The 20,324-nt window shown below is 39.1% G+C and overlaps 1 protein-coding gene across 2 annotated transcripts in view; it reads right to left on the reverse strand.

Moving 5' to 3' along the window:
- Window positions 1-20,324, reverse strand: part of TTC29 (tetratricopeptide repeat domain 29) — a 271,190-nt gene that overhangs the window by 160,053 nt on the left and 90,813 nt on the right. For both annotated transcript variants that reach the window (XM_044930502.2, XM_006065705.4), the window contains exon 8: window positions 20,080-20,165. In XM_044930502.2, coding sequence (XP_044786437.1) covers window positions 20,080-20,165 — 86 coding nt within the window. The remainder of the gene's footprint in view (window positions 1-20,079; window positions 20,166-20,324) is intronic.

The following is a 20,324-nucleotide window of genomic DNA, read 5'->3' on the forward strand; positions in this document are numbered from 1 at the left end:
AGCATGCTCCCATCAGAAGTTCCACTCCTGAACCCCAGTCCCTGTGACCTGGTGCTTGTCACTTGCCAATGGCAGTCACTACCATTAATCGACTTTAATTGGCTTCCTGGGTGGCGCTAGTGGTGAAGAACTCGCCTGTCAATGCAGGAGACATAGGAGATGTAGGTTCCATCCCTGGGTCAGGAAGATCCCCTGGAGGAAAGTAAGGCAACCCACTCCAGTATTCTTGCGTGGAGAATCCCATGGACAGAGGAGCCTGGCGGGCTACAATCCATGGGGTCACACAGAGTTGGACACGACTGAAGAGATGTAGTATGCACACACCATTAATTAAAACTACATGTGTGCCGTATTTCACAGTTTTGATATATTTGATCCTCACAGAGCCCTCTAAGACAAACAGTAACAGTCCCCTTACACAAATGAGAAGTAGGGAGTGCAGAGAGGTTACCTTGCGTTAGTATACACAGTACTAGAGTAGGAAGAGAAGAAAGGAAGTTGAACTGGGTTTACTGGACTTAAAATCCTGCCTTTTTTCTTCTTAAGCACTGTGATAGGTCTGCTGCCAGGTAACCCTAAGCATGGTCGTGCTGACCTCCACCTCACAGCTTACAGCCTCCTGGCACCATTCCCACAAGATATCCTCCACTCACCTACAGGGGTACCCACTCCGTATCCAATGTTCTAGACGTTAACCTCATGCTTGCCCAATTACAGCTTTGTCTATTATCAGATGCTACTTTTCACCACATGGCTAATGATAGTACTTGGTACTAATTAATCCTCCTTCTTTTTTTCTTTTTCTTTTCTTGGGGTGTGCCACATAGCTTGCAGGATCTTAGTTTCCTGATCAGGGATTGAACCTGGCCCTCTACAGTGGAGGCACAGAGCCCTAACCACTAGACCACCAGAGAATTCTTCACACTGAGTATTTCCTGTGTCTCTCTCTCCTCTGCCTGAGTGACTCCCTTTTCACCCAGACACAAATCACATCACATTACAATGCCCACAAAGCCTTCTGTGATCCCACCTTTACCTGTCTGACTTTAGCTCTTTTTCCTCTGTTCCCCTTTTGCTTCTCCTCGGCCTAACTGGCCCCAAGCCTCTGGGGCATATTGCTGCCTTGAGGATTTGATCCTGACCATCACCCTTGCTTGGAATGTCCTTCTCTCACCTGCGTGACTAACTCTCTCACTTGCTTCCAGTCTTCCGGCCAATGTCAACCTCTCAGCAAGGCCTCTGATCATCTATTTAAAATTCCTCCCACCTATCACTTGCTTTGGCACGCCTGAATTATTCCTTTGTATTTTTTTCTTTATTCCTCTATGGCTTACAATGCTCTAACGAACTATCAATTGTTTCTTTTATTTCATGTTCCTTGTCTTTCTCCACTGGGATGGAAGCTCCGTGAGGACAAAGACGTTTGTCTGTTTGCCTGTTGATGTATTTCAAGTGCCTGGAGCAGGATTTGGCAAAAGGTGCTGTGAAACGATTTGTTGGATGAAAATGTCATAGACTTCTCTTGAGACTACACATATTAACTAATTTAATCTCCGCATTATTGTTATTATTATTGTTATTGTTATTATTGTTATTGTTATTATTATTATTACCATTACTACTTTTTTTTAAAGATGAGGAAACTGAGGCACAAAGAGGTGAAGCCACTGGGCCGAGATCACACAAGTGGTAAGTGATCAAGGGAGCAGTGGACCCAGGTCACCTGGTTTCAGAGGCGGTGCAGTTTCCCGGCCCTCTCTCCCCCGTCAGCACCACAGGGCGCCTGACAGCGCCGCCCTGCAGACGGGCTCCAAGTTCCGGTTCCTTTTGGGGCCACCTGTGCTGGTGTCAACCAAGATTACAAGAGCGACGTCCTACAACAACGTCGTTAAGGAAACTGAACAGGGCTTAATGACTGGCCCAAGGCCAAAGCGCTTGTTAACAGAACCACAGCTAAAACTCAGCAAGTCTGACTCCCAGTTTGGTGGTCTTTCTGGTGCGTTCAGAACCGATTTTTAAGATCAGAGTGACTGTTCGGGCAGTACTTCTCCATTCCTACACAATCTATTACAAAAAACAATTAAAAAGTCATTTTCGCTTTGCAGACTTGTGACAATTATTCATGAATATTTATGTAACATTTTAAAGGGAAAATGTTTATTTTGGTAATATCCATGATATTATAACGTATAAAATGAACATCATAAACAGTCACTCTGCTGTAAGCTAATATAAGCTCATAGGGAAAATGAATATGTTTAATTAAATTTAGGGAAAAGGTATAGTTAAATCATTTGCAATACAATAATAAGGACCAATAAACCATTAACTTCTTACTATTCCATTGGAATTGTCAGCTACATGCTATATTAATAAATACCATCTTCATTTTACAAACTGAGATGTTGAGAGATTTGTCAATGATCTGCTAAGTTAGCAGTGGCAGTGGGAATAACATAATCCTTGCACTAACCCAGCAAAAAAACACCAAAAACAAAACAAAACCACTTCTACTCTTCCATACTATTCACCAGCATTTATTGAAGGAGTGCAGTATGTCAGGCATAGTTCTAAGTATTTTCTGCATATTAACCCATTTAACCTTCACAACCATCTTATGAGTACCTATTAGTACCTAACTGTTACTAATGTGATCCTTATGCTGCAGGTGAGAAACAGAAGCACAAGAGAGCTTAAGTAGCTCACCCAAGGTCACAGGATTAGAAGTGGCAGGACCAGGATCTGGAATCAGGCAATGTGACCCTAGGGGCCCTGCTCTTAACGACTACATCACACTGTTATAATGGTTGAGACACCAACAGAGAGAACTGAAATCTACTGGAAGGACCTTATCTCCCTCTCCCTATTTTATTTTATTCAAAAATCATAATCATTCTGCCCTATAGGATGTTTCAGCTGCAAATCTAGTGAAAGATACTTTTAATGCTCACCCCCTTGCATTTACTGAGAGTTGCTGGTAGATAGAAGATTTGTAACAGTAGCAAGAAGAGCGGAGAAGGCAATGGCACCCCACTCCAGTACTCTTGCCTGGAAAATCCCATGGATGGAGGAGCCTGGTAGGCTGCAGTCCATGGGGTCACTAAGAGTCGAACACGACTGAGCGACTTGACTTTCACTTTTCACTTTCATGCATTGGAGAAGGAAATGGCAACCCACTCCAGTGTTCTTGCCTGGAAAATCCCAGGGACGGGGGAGCCTGGTGGGCTGCTGTCTGTGGGGTCACACAGAGTCGGACACGACTGATGCGACTTAGCAGCAGCAGCAGCAAGAAGAGACCATGGGTTGTAGGAATGTGTTTAAATACGCTGCTTTCGAAAAAGAATTCGATTACTTTTTCTGTTTTACAGATGTATTAACACTAGTGCTGCTACACAGTTGACTGTCAGCTAAACAGCCAGAGGAAACAAGGCAAATTCAGCTGAGCAGGTAAGTCACAACCAAAGAGGAATCCATGGTACCCCATTATCTACGAGCGTAAGAGGGATACGGAAGATGACGACGAGAGGGGAGAATTCCTGACATCTTCTCTGCAGAAGCCACAAAGCAGTGGGTCACTGCTAGCCTGATGCCACTGGACACTACTACTTCCTGCATCCTCACACCCTCTTTTCCTAATTCTGTGCTCATTCTGAACTGGCCCAGCACTTGAGAGGTGATTTTCTTTTTAATCATCAAGCATTATTCAATACTAATTTCTATTGGGCATGAATAACAAAATGTTATTTATGCCAATCAGTAGTCACTTAAGGAGAACAGATGAGAATGTTATTAAAAGTGTACATGAGAGATTTGTGATGAGACTCAACAAGGGAGTTTAAAATCATCTTACTGACAACTCCCCCAGTTGCAACAGCATCAGCAGTTATGTGTGGAGCTGACTCCTCCTCAGTCAGTCTTGGCTCTGCATTTGCTGGCTTTGTGACCATGAGGAGGCCACTTAGTCTAAGTCTCAACCTTCTTCATCTGTGAAATGGGAGTACACAGGAAATACTAGTAATATCTGCCTCTTAAGGTTCTTGTGAGTATTAAATGAGGCAAAGCATATAAATAATAAGGCTGAATACAGTTTTAGACACATAACATGCAAAGACACATCGGTTGTTATTGCTCAGGATGATTCTGTTCAGTCAGAGCTCATTTGAAGTCATGGGACAAAAACCACCCCAATCTAATTTAGACCAAAGGGGAAAATAGGGACTCAAATGCTGCTAGGAATTGTTCTCTTGATATCTTACGTTGGTTTTTCTCTCTGTGTGTTAACTGTATTCTCTCAGCCCACCATCCTCCATGGCTCTAGAAGCTCCCAGGCGCAGAAGGCTGGCTCTGATTAAGCAAATATATTGGGACTTTCCTGGCAGTCCAGTGGTTAAGATTTCACCTTCCCAAGGAGGGGATGTGAGTCCAGGAGCCAAGATCCCACATGCTTCATGGCCAAAGAGCCAAAACATAAAACTGAAGCAATATTGTAACAAATTTAATAAAGATTTTAAAAAAGATTCACATCAAAACAAAACAAAACAAAACAACAACCTTAAAAACAAGCTTTATGAGGTAAGCAATCTGACTTAGCTCATTTCAGGACTCTCTCCTAGGGATTCGCTGGGTCAAGAGGCAGTGGTGTTGGTAATATCTGTAATCCAAGGTTAGAAATGAGGCTGTAGCCAGCAGAAAGGTGGTACTTGGAATGGTGTGATGTTCTGGAAAGACAGATGTCTTCCAAATTGCTATTAAATCCTCTGCATAGCTGCTTCTCCTCCTGTGGCTTTACCTCAGTTAACAATACCATCATACTTAGGATTACTTGAACAAAAAACCCCAGATTCAACTTGGACTCCCACCCTGTCTCCATACTTTTATCTACCCAGACAGCAAAACTGTAAAATTGTGTAATATCTCTCAAATGTGTCTATTAGGATTTACACCACCACCACCAAGTTCAAGGGCTCATCTTTCTTCACTGGAAATATTTCAGAAAAACCCCATACTTAGTCTTGCCTCTTCTACTCTTTGTTTTTGATTTGTCCTACACACAACTGCCCAAATCGTCTTCCAAAACAAGTCCCTCCCCTACTCAGCTTCCTAAAGATGTCATCCCACCACCCAGTCTCTCCAGCCTCCCCGCCCAAGAGCTCCGCTCCCCCACATTCATACCCTATTGTGACTGGAATGCGTTTTCTGCATTCCTCAGCCTTTACTTGAGCTGCTTCCTCTCCACTGAGGGGTCTGGAAAGGTCCCACTCAAATGTCATTACCTCCATCTTCAAATAAGATAAGGCTTCCCTGTTGCTTCTCTGGCTCCGGTTCCTGTTACAAGCACAGCATGAGTGTCTATTAGGGGCCTTTTTCCTCTGTGGACAATGCAGGCTTGCAGCACAATACGAACCTACTTGAGCATGCGGAAATGGCTCAAATCTCTTATTCAACAATGTGCACCAAACTGAACTCTAAAACAAATAATAGTCTATCATCAGTGTACATAAAATAGATAACAAGGACCTACTGCTCTCATTGTCATGGGCCTGGGTTCAATCCCTGGTCAGAGAATTAAGACCCCGATAAGGCATGTGGTACGGCAAAAAAAAAAAAAAAAAAAATTAATTAAAATAAATTCTTAAATTAAAAAAAAAAAAAACAACCAACAAGGTCTACTGAATAGCACAGGGAACTATCTTCAATATCTTACAATAACCTATAATGGAAAAGAATCAGAAAAAAAAATATATATATACACATATATATTATAACATAAAATCTTCCCTGGTGGCTCAACTGGTAAAGAATCCGCTTGCAGTGTGGGAGACCTGGGTTTGATCCCTGGGTTGGGAATATCCCCTGGAGAAGGGAATGGCTACCCACTCCAGTATTCTGGCCTGGAGAATTCCAAGGACTGTATAGTCCATGGGGTTGCAAAGAGTTAGACAGGACTGAGCCTTCAATATATTCATATTACAATATATTGAATATATATGAACAGTAATGCAGTTATAATATTTGTATATACATATTCAGTCACAATATTAATATATATGCATATATCATTGTGCTATACACCTGAAACACAATATTGTAAATCAACTATATTTCAAGAAAACATTTTTTTTAAATACATAAAAATAGTCCATCATTGACATAGTAATTACTATTCTTGTTCATATGGACTTTGGCCAGATTTACTCAGGATACCAATAGCCATAGGGCTGTATTTTTCTCCCTGTTTACATTGTTTTATATTTTATAATTTATATGATTGTCTTTTCATTTTCAGGTCATCTTTAAATGTCATTTATTACTTTTTAAGCATTTAATAACTTTCTTTAATGTTTTGGGATAAGATGAGCTGCAGAAACAACCAACTGCTATGATCAATATTGTGCAGGAGATTTTTACTACAAACCGTCTATATAAAATCTACTAAAAACATTAATTAAAGTCTTTAAATTTTCATGGAATAGAAAGAAATAATAGCTTACTTTTTCCTATTACAAAAGCAATATATACTGTTAGAAATTTTGGGGAATACAGATCCATCACTCCCCCCAAAATTGAAAATTAAAGTCAGCCATTATTCCAGCTTCCAAGATAACCACTGAAAATAATTTGGTGTTTCTAGTGTTTTCATACGTGGTGTGCACGTGTGCTCAGTCATGTCTGATTCTTTGGGACTCCATGGACTGTAGATGACCAGGCTCCTCTGTCTGTGGAGTTTTCTAGGTAAGAATACTGGAGCAGGTTGCCATTTCTTTCTCCAGGGGATCTTCGCCACCCAGAGATAGAATTAACATCTCTAGCATCTCCTGCATTGGCAGGTGGGTTCTCTACCAGCTGAGCCACTGGGAAAGCTCCATTATTTTCATATATATGTATGTAATGTAAATACATATAAGTACAGCCATAATATACATTGTACTGTACCCTTATGTTTTGCTAAATATGGCAATAATATTTTTATTGTTATAAAATATTTTCTGTTTCATAGGGTACTCAACAATGTTTAATCAATTTGCTATTGAACATTTACTTTGTTTTGGGATTTTTTTCCCCCTTATAAACAACACATAACATTGTGTATAAAAGTTACAGCTAAATTTCTGAATATATTAATTACAAAGAATACTATAACTAAATATTTATATAAATTAGTAATTATTTCCTCTAGATAAATTCTTTAAATGGATAATTCCTGAGTCAGAAGATATGCAAAATTATGAGTGTTCTTAAAACAGAACAAAGCTACCATTTATTGAATACTCACTAAGTGCCAAGTACATCACTATCTTGTCTCATCTCATCCTCACAGTAACTTTATCACCCCATTTCATGGGATGGAAAAGGAAGCTTAGGAGTCAAGTGATCTGCACGGGTGTATTTGACAACATCAGTGCTGCTCCCATAATCTGTACAGCCAAGGGCTGCTGAGGCAGCACCTGGAACTTCCTGTCTGATGGCTGGGTTCATGGTAAAGTGAAACTGCCAGAGAATTAGTGTCCTTGGAAGACAGAGGATAGGAATTCATGGGTAAATACACCAGGTCCCTTGTTCCTCTGTTGGGATAACTGATTGGTTTCCAGAGAGTGCCAGCAGGGCTGAGCTCTATTTGCCTCTGATGGCAACACACCTCTGTGGGCTCCTTCTTTTGTCTGATGCTCCTGCTGGTGGAACCTCTCCCAGACAAACAAGTTGTACTCCAATCCATGTCTCCAAGTCTGCGACTGGGGAACCCCAGTCAAAATGCCAAGATTCTAAGTCGAACAGCAGTGAAAAAACGTAAACCAGGAACTCAAAGAACACTTTGGAAGCTCTGCAAAAACTATCTGAAAATGCATATTTGAGCAAGAACCATGAGACACATTCAGGTTGCAATCAAAAGCATTTTGTGACTGTTGTTTTACGTGATTTATAACTTAGCTGGTAAATAATCTTCCTGTAATGCAAGAGACCCTGGTTCAATTCCTGGATCAGGAAGATCCCCTGGAGAAGGGATAGGCTAATCCCTCCAGTATTCATGGGCTTCCCTGGTGGCTCAGACAGTAAAGAATCCGCCTGCAATGTGGGAGACCTGGGTTCGATCCCTGGGCTAGGAAGATCCCCTGGAGGAGGGCATGGCAACCCACTCCAGTATTCTTGCCTGGAGAATCCCCATGGACGAAGGAGCTTGGTGGGCGACAGTCCATGAAGTTGCAAAGAGTCGGACATGACTGAGCGACTAAGGACAGCACGTACAGTCAAGTTAGCAGCACTCTTTAGAGCAGGGCATACTATTGACCTGTGCATGTTCCCCTGATTGTTTTTAGTACATATTTTCCCCTCCTTTCTCCCTCCATCTTTTATTCCCTTTCCACTCAAAGGCCCTCTCTAATGTGTTGCTGAAGAGTTTCTCTGTGGAGTGGGGCTGGCACCACAGGGTAATCACACACTGACTCTCGCCCACCCCATCCCTCTAAACCGGACTCCACTTCTAAACATCGTTCCTGCTGTTTCACATCCTTGCCCACCTTTGACACAATTTGACTTTCTAATCTTTTGCCTCTAAGTCACACCACTAAGTAAAAGAATTTTAACCTTCTCCCTTGAAATGCTCAGTAATGAAAGCTGTTACACATATCTACGTAATCAACCCTTGATTATTCAAGAACTAAACATTATTTTCTGGGTTGGTTAGTTTTTTCACTGTCTTCCTTCTTTTTCTCTATCCCTGGCCATCAGTATTATCATTTAGGAAAAAAAAAAAAATAGGGTCAACAGAAGACATTCAGGAAAAAAAAAAACAGTGGTTTAATCTTCAGTGAGTTAACTTTATTAGTTATCAACTAAACTTTTACATGATTATTTAAGGATAAAGTTGAAATTACTGGGTAAAATAGTTTTTACATAGTTTATAAGGATATAGATTGAAAATTAAGAGTATAGTATTAATGCTATTTTTTAGAGTCTAGTATATGTTGCTATTATTGTACACTGGGGGTGGTGGTTTAGTCACTAAGTTGTGTCCAACTCTTGTGACCCCATGGACTGTAGCCCACCAGGCTCCTCTGTCCATGGAGTTTCCCAGGTAAGAATATTGGAGTGGCTTGCCATTTCCTTCTCCAGGGGACCACCCTGTCCCAGGGATCAAACCCAGGTCTTGTGCTTTGTAGATAGTCTCCTATGTCATGGTCTCCTGCATTGCAGGCAAATTCTTTACTGACTGAACCATCAGCAGCATTAATTATACTGATAATTTTTAAAAATGCAGCAGTTACTTGAAGATCATGTAACTGTCTACACTACAGATAGATTTGAGAATACTTTGGATAAATTTTAAGATGTTGAATTATATTTTCTTTCTGAAGTTACCTTGCATGTTGTAGAGGAAATATATGCAGTTTGGCTCTATCTATAATGATGAAGTCTGATCTGCACATGACTGTGGTTTAGCCCATCTAATCCTATAATCATCTCCAGGTCCTTGCAGGTGTGATGACTTCTTTGTGGGCCTCTGGATCCACATGTCCTAACAGCTGTGCTGTTGCCTCTAGGTCTGTCATACAATTAGTCTTGTGATGAACTATTCAGGTTGCTTTATTGCTCTAGAGAACATTTTCATATGCTAGGCCTTGAACTTTAAGGAGTCTACATACATTATGTTCCATATGTCACTGTTCGGGATAGTTGATTAGAGTCTCAATTTTCAGAGTCTTGAAGTTCATCCTCTTTAGAATGAACCAAATAAAAATAATTATCCTTCTTTTCATTTTCTCTCAAAGCAGATATTAGAAATTTTTGCACTATTTCTTAAAATGTGAATGACTGGAAACAAAAATTTCAGCAGCTTTGTAACCAGCTACTCTAGTGGTACTTTTTAATTTTTACAATATATGACAATAATCACAAAGCTTTGGTTAAAGTAGTATTATATATCTCAAAAGAATTTAAAATGAGCTTTCACATTTTTAAAAAAATCAATAAATTGTATAAAATTTTTTATTTATCAAATAAATTTCATTTTATCAGTGTTTCTATTCATATAGGCCATGAACTTTGTTTTTTTGACATAAAGCATCTCTTCATTTGCATGAAAGTCTACAATTTGTAAATTTTGCCATACAGATGACTGTTTTTTAAAATACAAATTTCACTTTTTCTTGAGCCTTTAAATTTTTCCATAATGCTTTTGTCACTTAAGTGACTAATACTGTTATTTATGTGAAAAATACCATCATGTAGTTATCATTTAAAAAGAAAAACTACACAGGCAATTTTCCTAAGCTGTAATACCATAAAGAAAAAAAAATTAGGAAAACTAAAAATAAAAAAAGGTTTAATGATAGCTCCCCATTAGAGGGAAATTTTAAAATTAAAATTTAATTTACTAAGATTTTAGTCTGCAGTCTTTGCTACAGAAATTTATACTAAATTGTTACTGTAAGGTTATTTGTTTCAATACTTTAGAAAGGTAGTGACTTTAAACAGAGAGGTTAAAAAAAAAAAACAACAGAGAGGTAATAGCCACAAAATTATTAGTAAAACATGTTTTCATAATCTCCAAATTATTTAAAACACATTTTACATTTCTTATGTGTCTAAAATGTGCTTAAATTAAAACATTTTTAATGAACTATGTAAAATACTATTTTCTTAATAAAGCTGTTTAAAGGTATTAAGATCAGAGGGCTGGTGGCTCAGCTGGTAAAGAATCTGCCTGCAGTGTGGGAGACCTGGGTTCGATCCCAGGGTTGGGAAGATCCCCTGAAGAAGGGAATGGCTACCCACTCCAGTATTCTGGCCTGGAGAATCCCATGGACGGTATAGTCCATGGGGTCGCAAAAAGTCAGACACGACTGAGTGACTTTCACTTTCACTTCACTTTCAAATAAGATCAGATATGGACTACTTGCTTACACCACACTTGAAGTTATTGCTTAATAATTTGGGGTAATGTAATGGTATGATTTGGAAATAAATCCATTTTTTAAAAAAATTAGGAAATATGATTTCCTTTATCAGTGTTTTTTCTAATCCAATGACCTTTCTTTTGCTTGTCAGATAATGGATATTTCTCTTCTTAGCAAAAGGTATGAAATGAAAAGGAAGGAAGTTCTATTTGGATATTTTTTTAAAAATATATAAATTTATTTAATTGGAGGCAAATTACTTTACAATATTGTATTGGTTTTGCCATACACTGACATGAATCTGCCATGGGTGTACGTGTTCCTTATCCTGAACCCCTCTCCCACCTCCCTCCCCATCCCATCCCTCTGGGTCATCCCAGTGCACCAGCCCCAAGCACCGTGTATCATGCATCAAACCTGGACTGGTGATTTGTTTCACATATGATAATACACGTTTCAATGCCATTCTCCCAAATCATCCCACTCTCGCCCTCTCCCACAGAGTCCAAAAGACTGTTCTATACATCTGCGTCTCTTTTGCTGTCTCGCTTACAGGGTTATCGTTACCATCTTTCTAAATTCCATATATATGTGTTAGTATACTGTATTGGTGTTTTTCTTTCTGGCTTACTTCACTCTGTATAATAGGCTCTGGTTTCATCCACCTCATTAGAACTGATTCAAATGCATTCTTTCTAATGGCTGAGTAATATTCCATTGTGTATATGTACCACAGCTTTCTTATCCATTCGTCTGCTGATGGACATCTAGGTTGGTTCCATGTCCTGGCTATTATAAACAGTGCTGTGATGAACATTGGGGTACACGTGTCTCTTTCAATTTGGATACTGGTGGGGATGTGTGTCGAGGGGATATGGTCCTGAGTAGAGAGGAGTCTGCATGGCAACAACTGGGAGAGTGGGGTATGGAACAGCTGCTCCTTTAGATTCTCGACAAGGAGACTGCCTGAGGTGGTCACAGGACAAAAGGAGAAAACGATGAAAACTTGGACGTCAAGCAGGCAAATGACTGCTGAACTCCTGAGCTTATACCTGACCTGTCTCAACACTGCATGGCGAGTCCGCTACAGCATATTTTCCAGGCTGGTGATGAACTACGCAGGGACCAAGAGGCTCACTGGCTGCATGCAGCACTGTCTGCATGTTTTGTATAATGATGACCAGCAGCCCTCTGGGAGCTGGAGGTCATGACTTCCTCCGTGCCTGCATCTGAGCTCCCCTCTGACACTGAGGCTATTAGACAGGACCAGAAGGGTCACTTTTAGGTAATGATTTCTAAATTACAAGGGAAGATGACTTCTATTTAATGGGTAGTGAAGAGGTCTGATCTTTAAATAAAGAAATGGCTTCAATTCCTTTTTTTAAGAAAGATAAATGCCTTTTCTATTGAAGGAAAAGTTATTAATAAATTAATATTTCCACAAAATGAAGGTCTATTATATTTGTATTATAAAAATATGCTATTACAAAGATAAATGTAAGCACTATGTAATTTACCTATGATACAACTAGTGAATTACAGTTAAGAAAAAAAAATGAGTACAAAGCAGGCACTCTGGATGGATACTGAATATACTCACCTAGTATGCTACCCAGCAGAGGACTGTCTGAGCCACCAGGGAAGCCTAACATGCTAGAGTATTGTTTCTGTCATTGTTCAGTGCTAATTACATCACAATCTGTAGTGATAACGGTATCTCACATTTGAAACTGATGATAGTCTAAAGTGTAAACCTATGTTTTTTTCTTTTGATTTGCACAAAGAAACTGCCATTTGTAACCCTTATTTTACAAATAAAACCGAGCTTCCAAGAAGTTAAGTGACTAAGCTAAAGTTAGCAGCTTGAATGTGGCAGAAGGACTAAGATCCATGTCTTCTAATTTGAACTCTCACCTACTCTTTCTATACCATAGCTACCTCCCATATAAAGACCAGTTCAAAACTTACTATTAGTTCAACTATTTAACCACTTGACAATTAGAGATATCACGTATATGTGGGATCTAAAAAAATGAAACAAATGAACTTATTTACAAAACAAAAATAATAAGACAAACATAGAAAACAAACTAATGAGTACCGAAAGGGAAAGGGGAGGGGTGGATAAATTAGGAATTTGGCATTAATAGATATCCACTAACATACATAAAATAGATAAACAACAAGAACCTGCTGTACAGCACAGGGAACTCTACTCAATATCTTGAAATAATCTATAATGGAAAAGAATCTGAAAAAGAACATATATATACATATAGTGGTTGTTCAGTCGCTAAGTCATGTCTGACTCTTTGTAACGCCATGAACTGTAGCACGCGGGGCTTCCCTGTCCTTCACTATCTCTTGGAGTTTGCTCAAACTCCCATCCATTGAATCAGTGATGTCATCCAACCATCTCATTTTCTGCAGCCCCTTCTCCTCTTGCCCTCAATCTTTTCCATCATTGGGTCTTTTCCAGTGAATCAGCTCTTCCCATCAGGTGACCAAAGTATTGGAGCTTCAGCTTCAGCATCAGCCCTTCCAACAAATATTCATGGTTGATTTCCTTTACAATTGACTGGTTTGATCTCTTTGCTATCCAGAGCACTCTCAAGAGTCTTCTCCAACATCACAATTTAAAAGCGTCAATTCTTTGGCGCTCAGCCTTCTTTATGGTCCAACTCTTACATCTGTACATGACTACTGGAAAAACCATAGTTTTGACTAGACAGACCTTTGTCAGCAAAGTGATGTCTCTGCTTTTTAATATGCTGTCTAAGTTTGTCATAACTTTTCTTCCAAGGAGAAAGCATCTTTTAATTTTGTGACTGTGATCACCATCTGCAGTGATTTTGCAGCCCAAAAAAATAATCTCACTGTTTCCACTTTTTCCCTTTCTATTTGCTATGAAGTGATGGGACCAGATGCCATGATCTTAGTTTTTTGAATGCTGAGTTTTAAGTCAGCTTTTTCACTCTCCTCTTTCACCCTCAACAAGAGGCTCTTTAGTTCCTCTTCACTTTCTGCCATTAGAGAGCATGAACTGCATATCTGAGGCTGTTTATATTTCTCCCAGAAACCTTGATTTCAGCTTGTGATTCATCCAGCCTGGCATTTCACATGATGTACTCTGCATAGTAGTTAAATAAGCAGGGTGACAATATATAGCCTTGTTGTATTCCTTTCCCAATTTTGAACCAGTTAGTTGTTCCATGTAAAGTTCTAACTGTTGCTTCTTCACCTGCATACAGGTTTCTCAGGAGGCAGGTAAGGTGGTCTGGTATTCCCACATCTTTAAGAATTTTCCAGTTTGTTGTGATCCACATAGTCAAAGGATTTAGTGTAGTCAATGAAGCAGAAGTAGATGTTTTCCTGGAATTACCTTGCTTTTTCTGGTAATAGTTCATTGTATATACATACCATATCTTCTTTATCTGTTCCTCTGTTGACAAACATTTAGATTGCTTCCATGTGGTTCAGTTCAGTTCAGTCACTCAGTCCTGTCTGACTCTTTGCAACTCCATGAATCGCAGCACGCCAGGCCTCCATGTCCATCACCAACTCCCGGAATTCACCCAGACTCACATCCATCGAGTCAGTGATGCCATCCAGCCATCTCATCTTCTGTCGTCCCCTTCTCCTCCTGCCCCCAATCCCTCCCAGCATCAGAGTCTTTTCCAATGAGTCAACTCTTCGCATGAGGTGGCCAAAGTACTGGAGTTTCAGCTTTAGCAGCAGTCCTTCCAAAGAAATCCCAGGGCTGATCTCCTTCAGAATGGACTGGTTGGATCTGCTTGCAGTCCAAGGGACTCTCAAGAGTCTTCTCCAACACCACAGTTCAAAAGCATCAATTCTTCAGCGCTCAGCCTTCTTCACAGTCCAACTCTCACATCCATACATGACCACTGGAAAAACCATAGCCTTGATTAGATGGACCTTTGTTGGCAAAGTAATGTCTCTGCTTTTCAATATGCTGTCTAGGTTGGTCATAACTTTCCTTCCAAGGAGTAAGCGTCTTTTAATTTCATGGCCGCAATCACCATCTGCAGTGATTTTGGAGCCCAACAAAATAAAGTCAGCCACTGTTTCCACTGTTTCCCCATCTATTTCCTATGAAGTGATGGGACCAGATGCCATGATCTTAGTTTTCTGAATGTTGAGCTTTAAGCCAACTTTTTCACTCTCCTCTTTCACTTTCATCAAGAGGCTCTTTAGTTCTTCACTTTCTGCCATAAGGGTGGTGTCATCTGCATATCTGAGGTTATTTATATTTCTACCGGCAATCTTGATTCCAGCTTGTGCTTCCTCCAGCCAAGCGTTTCTCATGATGTACTCTAGAAATAGGTTCTGCTTAATAATGGGAAATAACTAAGTAACGGGAAATACCTCAATGAATGTACTGAAGACTGATCTAAGTTGATGTTCCTAAGATTAGGAAGTGGAATGGAGTATTTACAGAGAAAGAAAATTCACGCACAAAAACAATTTATTTAGATAGGACCATCCTTTTTCTTAAAATAACTTTATGGTTGCAATGTTTGATTGTAGGAGCTGGGCCAAATTTGCATAAGGTCTTGACTGTGATTTTTGGTAAATATTTTCCTCTTTGAAATCTTAGGCCTTCATAAGATACATTTATTTTCTAAAGTTAAGAATTTACTCAACTTGGAAATTTTCAGGTGGAAATTGACTATGGTCGAAGGGAATTACTACTTCTTTCCTCAGCACCTGATGTACATTGGTAGCTTTCTTCTCTTTTAAATATCAGGGTCTCTGTGACCTTCTGCACAGGTTTATTATAGGAACCATCGCTTCTCTTTACCAAATGGACTTTCCCCATTAGTAGGTACTTCAGCTCTAAAAAAAATCCACTATTTGTTTTTAGTTTAGTGCTAACTCATAATTCAATAAAGAATGCTTTGTCAGCAAGGAATGGATGGCCAAACCTCACTCATATACTTGTCAATATATTCTTCTATTACGTGTATTGCTGCTGCTGCTGTTAAGTCACTTCAGTCGTGTCTGACTCTGTGCGACCCCATAGACGGCAGCCCACCAGGCTCCCCTGTCCCTGGGATTCTCCAGGCAAGAATACTGGAGTGTTGCCATTTCCTTCTCTAATGCATGCATGCATGCTAAGTCACTTCAGTCGTGTCTGACTCTGTGCAACCGTATGCACAGCAGCTCATCAGACTCCTCCGTCCACAGGATTCTCTAGGCAAGAATACTGGAGTGGGTTGCCATTTCCTTCTCCAATTACATGCATTAATCATTTATTAATAAATTAAAGCCTTCAAATCGAGATCAAAATTAGCAAAATTTCAGAGTCCCTTCTGTTTCACATCATGAGAACAATTAATTAGGGATAGTTACATGTGACAGGTTTTTCTAAATCAAGATTCTTTGGGAAAAAAAAAATCACATAAAAATCCTTAAACAGATGGACAACATTTTGGAAAGGAGAAGAAATTTATGAGAGACAGTAGTTGAATGTAGGGGCAAGATAGTGAAAATCTGAAAATATTCCAACATAAATTTAAAATACGAGTGAGAGAATAAAAAGAGTGTATGGAGTTGATGGTAAGAATTAATGATAGACTGAATATAAGAAGGCAAAGGCTGAAACTAATGGAGCACTTTCTCAGTGTGAGGATGATCAGATGCAGTGTCGAGCCTGATGTCTCTGTCACAAGGTGCTCAGTAAACAAGTGTGAGTGAATTAAGGAGATCACGTCACCAGCCTCATCAAGGTCATCAAATATTCCACACTGCTTAAAAAATGAGCTTCACATTCCCCAGCAGAGCATTTAAGACTCTCCAATCCTCCAACAGATTAAAAAAATATGATCTTGGAATTAGAATGAATTTGTAATTAAAAAAAAAAAAAAAACTGTATTTGGAATGAGTAGTCTTTCTAAGAATGTCCAGAAATCATACAAGAAGAAATTGATAAATTTGGCCACATATATATCTAAAAGCTCGGGATGGAAGAATTTCATAATAAGGTAAAAAAAAAAAAAACAACAAAAAAACCATGGCCTGTACTTATGGCTGATTCACCTTGTTGTATGGCAAAAACTAACACAACATTGTAAAGAAATTATCCTCCAATTAATAAAAAAACACCTTAAAATGGCCTGGAAAAACATTCACAACACATATTAACTATATGTCTAAATTCTTAAAATATAAATAGCTCCTGAGAAAGCAGGCACTTTCACTGATTGTTATTGTTATATGACTACAAATTTGTGAAGTGTCTTTCAAGTGAAGATCAGAAATAAAAATAAATTTATTTTTAAATTCACCTTCTCTCTGACTCAGCATTTCCACCTGTAGGAATTTACTCTGTAGATCATCTCTCACTTCAGCACAAAGCTGCTCACTGCTATACTCTATGTGATAAAAACTGATTGGTGGGAATGCAAACTGGTACAGTTGCTATAGAGAACAGTGTGGAGATTCCTTAGAAAACTGGAAATAGACCTGTCATATGACCCAGCAATACCAGTGCTGGGCATACACACTGAGGAAACCAGAACTGAAAGAGACACGTGTACCTCAGTGTTCATTGCAGCACTGTTTACAATAGCTAGGACATGGAAACAACCTAGATGCCCACCGACAGACAAATGGATAAGGCAGTTGTGTACATATACACAATGAAATGTTATTTAGCTATAAAAAAAGAACACATTTGAGTCAGTTCTAACCAGACGGATGAAACTGGAGCCTATTATACAGAGTGAAGTAAGCCAGAAAGAAAAACACCAGTACAGTATACTAATGCATATATATGGAATTTAGAAAGATGGTAATGATAACCCTGTAAGCGAGACAGCAAAAGAAACACAGATGTATAGAACAGTCTTTTGGACTCTGTGGGAGAGGGCGAGGGTGGGATGATTTGGGAGAATGGCATTGAAACATGTATAATATCATATATGAAATGAATCGCCAGTCCAGGTTTGATGCATGATACTGGCTGCTTGGGGTGGTGCACTGGGACGACCCAGAGGGATGGTACGGGGAGTGAGGAGGGCGGGGGGTTCAGGATGAGGAACACGTACACCCGTGGCGGATTCATGTTGATGTATGGCAAAACCAATACAATATTTTAAAGTAATTAACCTGCAATTAAAATAAATAAATTTGTATTAAAAAAAGAAAGAGAAACACCAATACAGTATATTAAAGCAATATTTATGGAATTTACAAAAATGGTAACAATGATTCTATATGCAAGGCAGCAAAAGAGACACAGATGTAAAGAACAGACTTTGGACTCTGTGGGAGAAGGCAAGGGTGAAATGATATGAGAGAATAGCATTGAAACATGTATATTACCATGTGTAAAACAGATGACCAGTGCAAGTTCGATGCATGAAGAAGGGCACTCAAAGCCAGTAGGTGCTCTGGGCCACCCCAGAGGGATGGGGTGGAGAGGGAGGTGGGAGAGGGGTCAAGGATGGGAGGACACATGTGCACCCATGACTGATTCACGTCGATGTATGGCAAAAAGCACACAATACTGTAAAGTAATTAAAATAAATAAATTCATTTTTTTAAAGGGAAAAAAAAAAACTGCTTGGAGATAACCTAAATGCCCACCAACAGGAGATGGTTAAATCCCTTATAGTATAGCTATACCATGGGGCACCATGAGTCATTTTTAAAATGAGACCTATCTAGATATGCATTAGTATGGAGGAAGTTAATTCAGGAGGCAGAACAGTGTGTATAAAAACTTACTGTTTTGTAAACAACAAAATGGACACACATATATGTGTACTTATATGTCAGGCATACACATGAAAATTTTTGGCAGGATAAACCAGAAACTTGTAACTATAATTGCCTTTGAGAAAACTGTGAGACTGAGTATAGGGGTAGAAGGAAGATTTATTTTCGCTGTAAACACTATGGTATTGTTTGAATTTATTTTGCCATGCACTTGCCATGTGATGACGTGGGGGAATATCTTTAAGCTAGTTTTCACTTAATTTTCCAGCTTGATCTCCTACTGTATCCTACCTTGCACATAACAATTCAATGTTTCTCAAACCTTCTCAAATGTTCATGTTGAGTGTGTGAATGAGTGTGTGTCTAATATTCCATTATCCATGACTCTCACACTTTCTGCCTGTAGGTATCCTACCCCTCAAAAGTTCTTCTGTGCAACCCTCTTGATTTTCAGTATTGGAACTAAATACATACTTATCTCTGAATTCAGAAAACCCCTGTCCATCCTGCTTTGAATTATAGTTGTTTACAAGTTGGTCACCCTCATTAAATTAGCTCCTAAAGGGAAATGTGCATCTTGTCGGCTTCTGTGCTCCTTAAAGTATCTGGAACACAACAGCCTTGCTGAATGCATGTCATTAACTAAAAAATATTAAGCAGAAGAGTCAACTAGGAAAACCCAAGTTTCCTATGATGACCCAATTTTAAGGATGATAAAGAATGTATCTAGCTCAATTATAGGAATGCTACATAGCATGAATATCTAAAAGAGCCAGTAAGAGCGCCTTAAAGCTGAAAATAAAGCCAATATTCCATGTCAAATAGGGCTATTACCTGAGATGTAAACAAAATTAAATATGAAGCCACACTTGAAATGTATTAGAGGTAAGAGAAGACTGGGAGAAAAATTATTTCTGTTATAGAAAAGATAGCTCTTGACATTGTTTTGTGTGTCAAACACCCTAAGCCTGATCATAAAATAGGCAAACAGTGATTTTTATCATGAAACAGGCTGACTCTCAGATTGGGACTAGCGATGCCTTCCCCACTTGGTGCCCTCTCCCCTAACTCCCACAATGAAAAGTCCACAACAATGGAATTCAATCTGTTCCTTATTAACCACCATCTTTTCTAAGAAAAATGTCCCAAACCACAAGTTTATTATAATTTTTTTACTGTATACTTTTTGCTGTAATTTAAATCCACTTCCTCTTGTCCTTGGTGCTATGGGAGTGGAGGGCCCCATTATTTGATATAGTTAACTTCATCAGTAAAACCAATTTTTAATGCTTCTAGAATAGCTATTCTGCTTTAGTCTCTATAAACAGGTACACTTACATCAGGCCCATCTCATTCCTGTTGGCCTTATAACAACATACAATAAAACAAATATAATAAAATAAAAATTAAAAGTGGCAGTGATGAAAAGTCTCCTTGAACTTACTGCTAATGCTGTTTCATACTCTCCAGCAGCCAAGTGCGCTAAGCCCAAGTAATACGAAGCCTCTCCTTCCATCTTTTTGTCATTTCCTAAAACAAAAATGTAGAAAAAATATTATGGTATTGAAGAAACTGGCTTATTACCACAAACAGAGTCTCTGCTTTTCAAGACAGTGGAAAGTTATTATAACAAAGTATACAGATTTATATCAACAACCCCTGAAGCCTAGCTGTGTACTGATCAAAAAG

The sequence above is a fragment of the Bubalus bubalis genome, chromosome 17, assembly GCF_019923935.1.
Source record: "Bubalus bubalis isolate 160015118507 breed Murrah chromosome 17, NDDB_SH_1, whole genome shotgun sequence".
Lineage (NCBI taxonomy): Eukaryota > Metazoa > Chordata > Mammalia > Artiodactyla > Bovidae > Bubalus > Bubalus bubalis.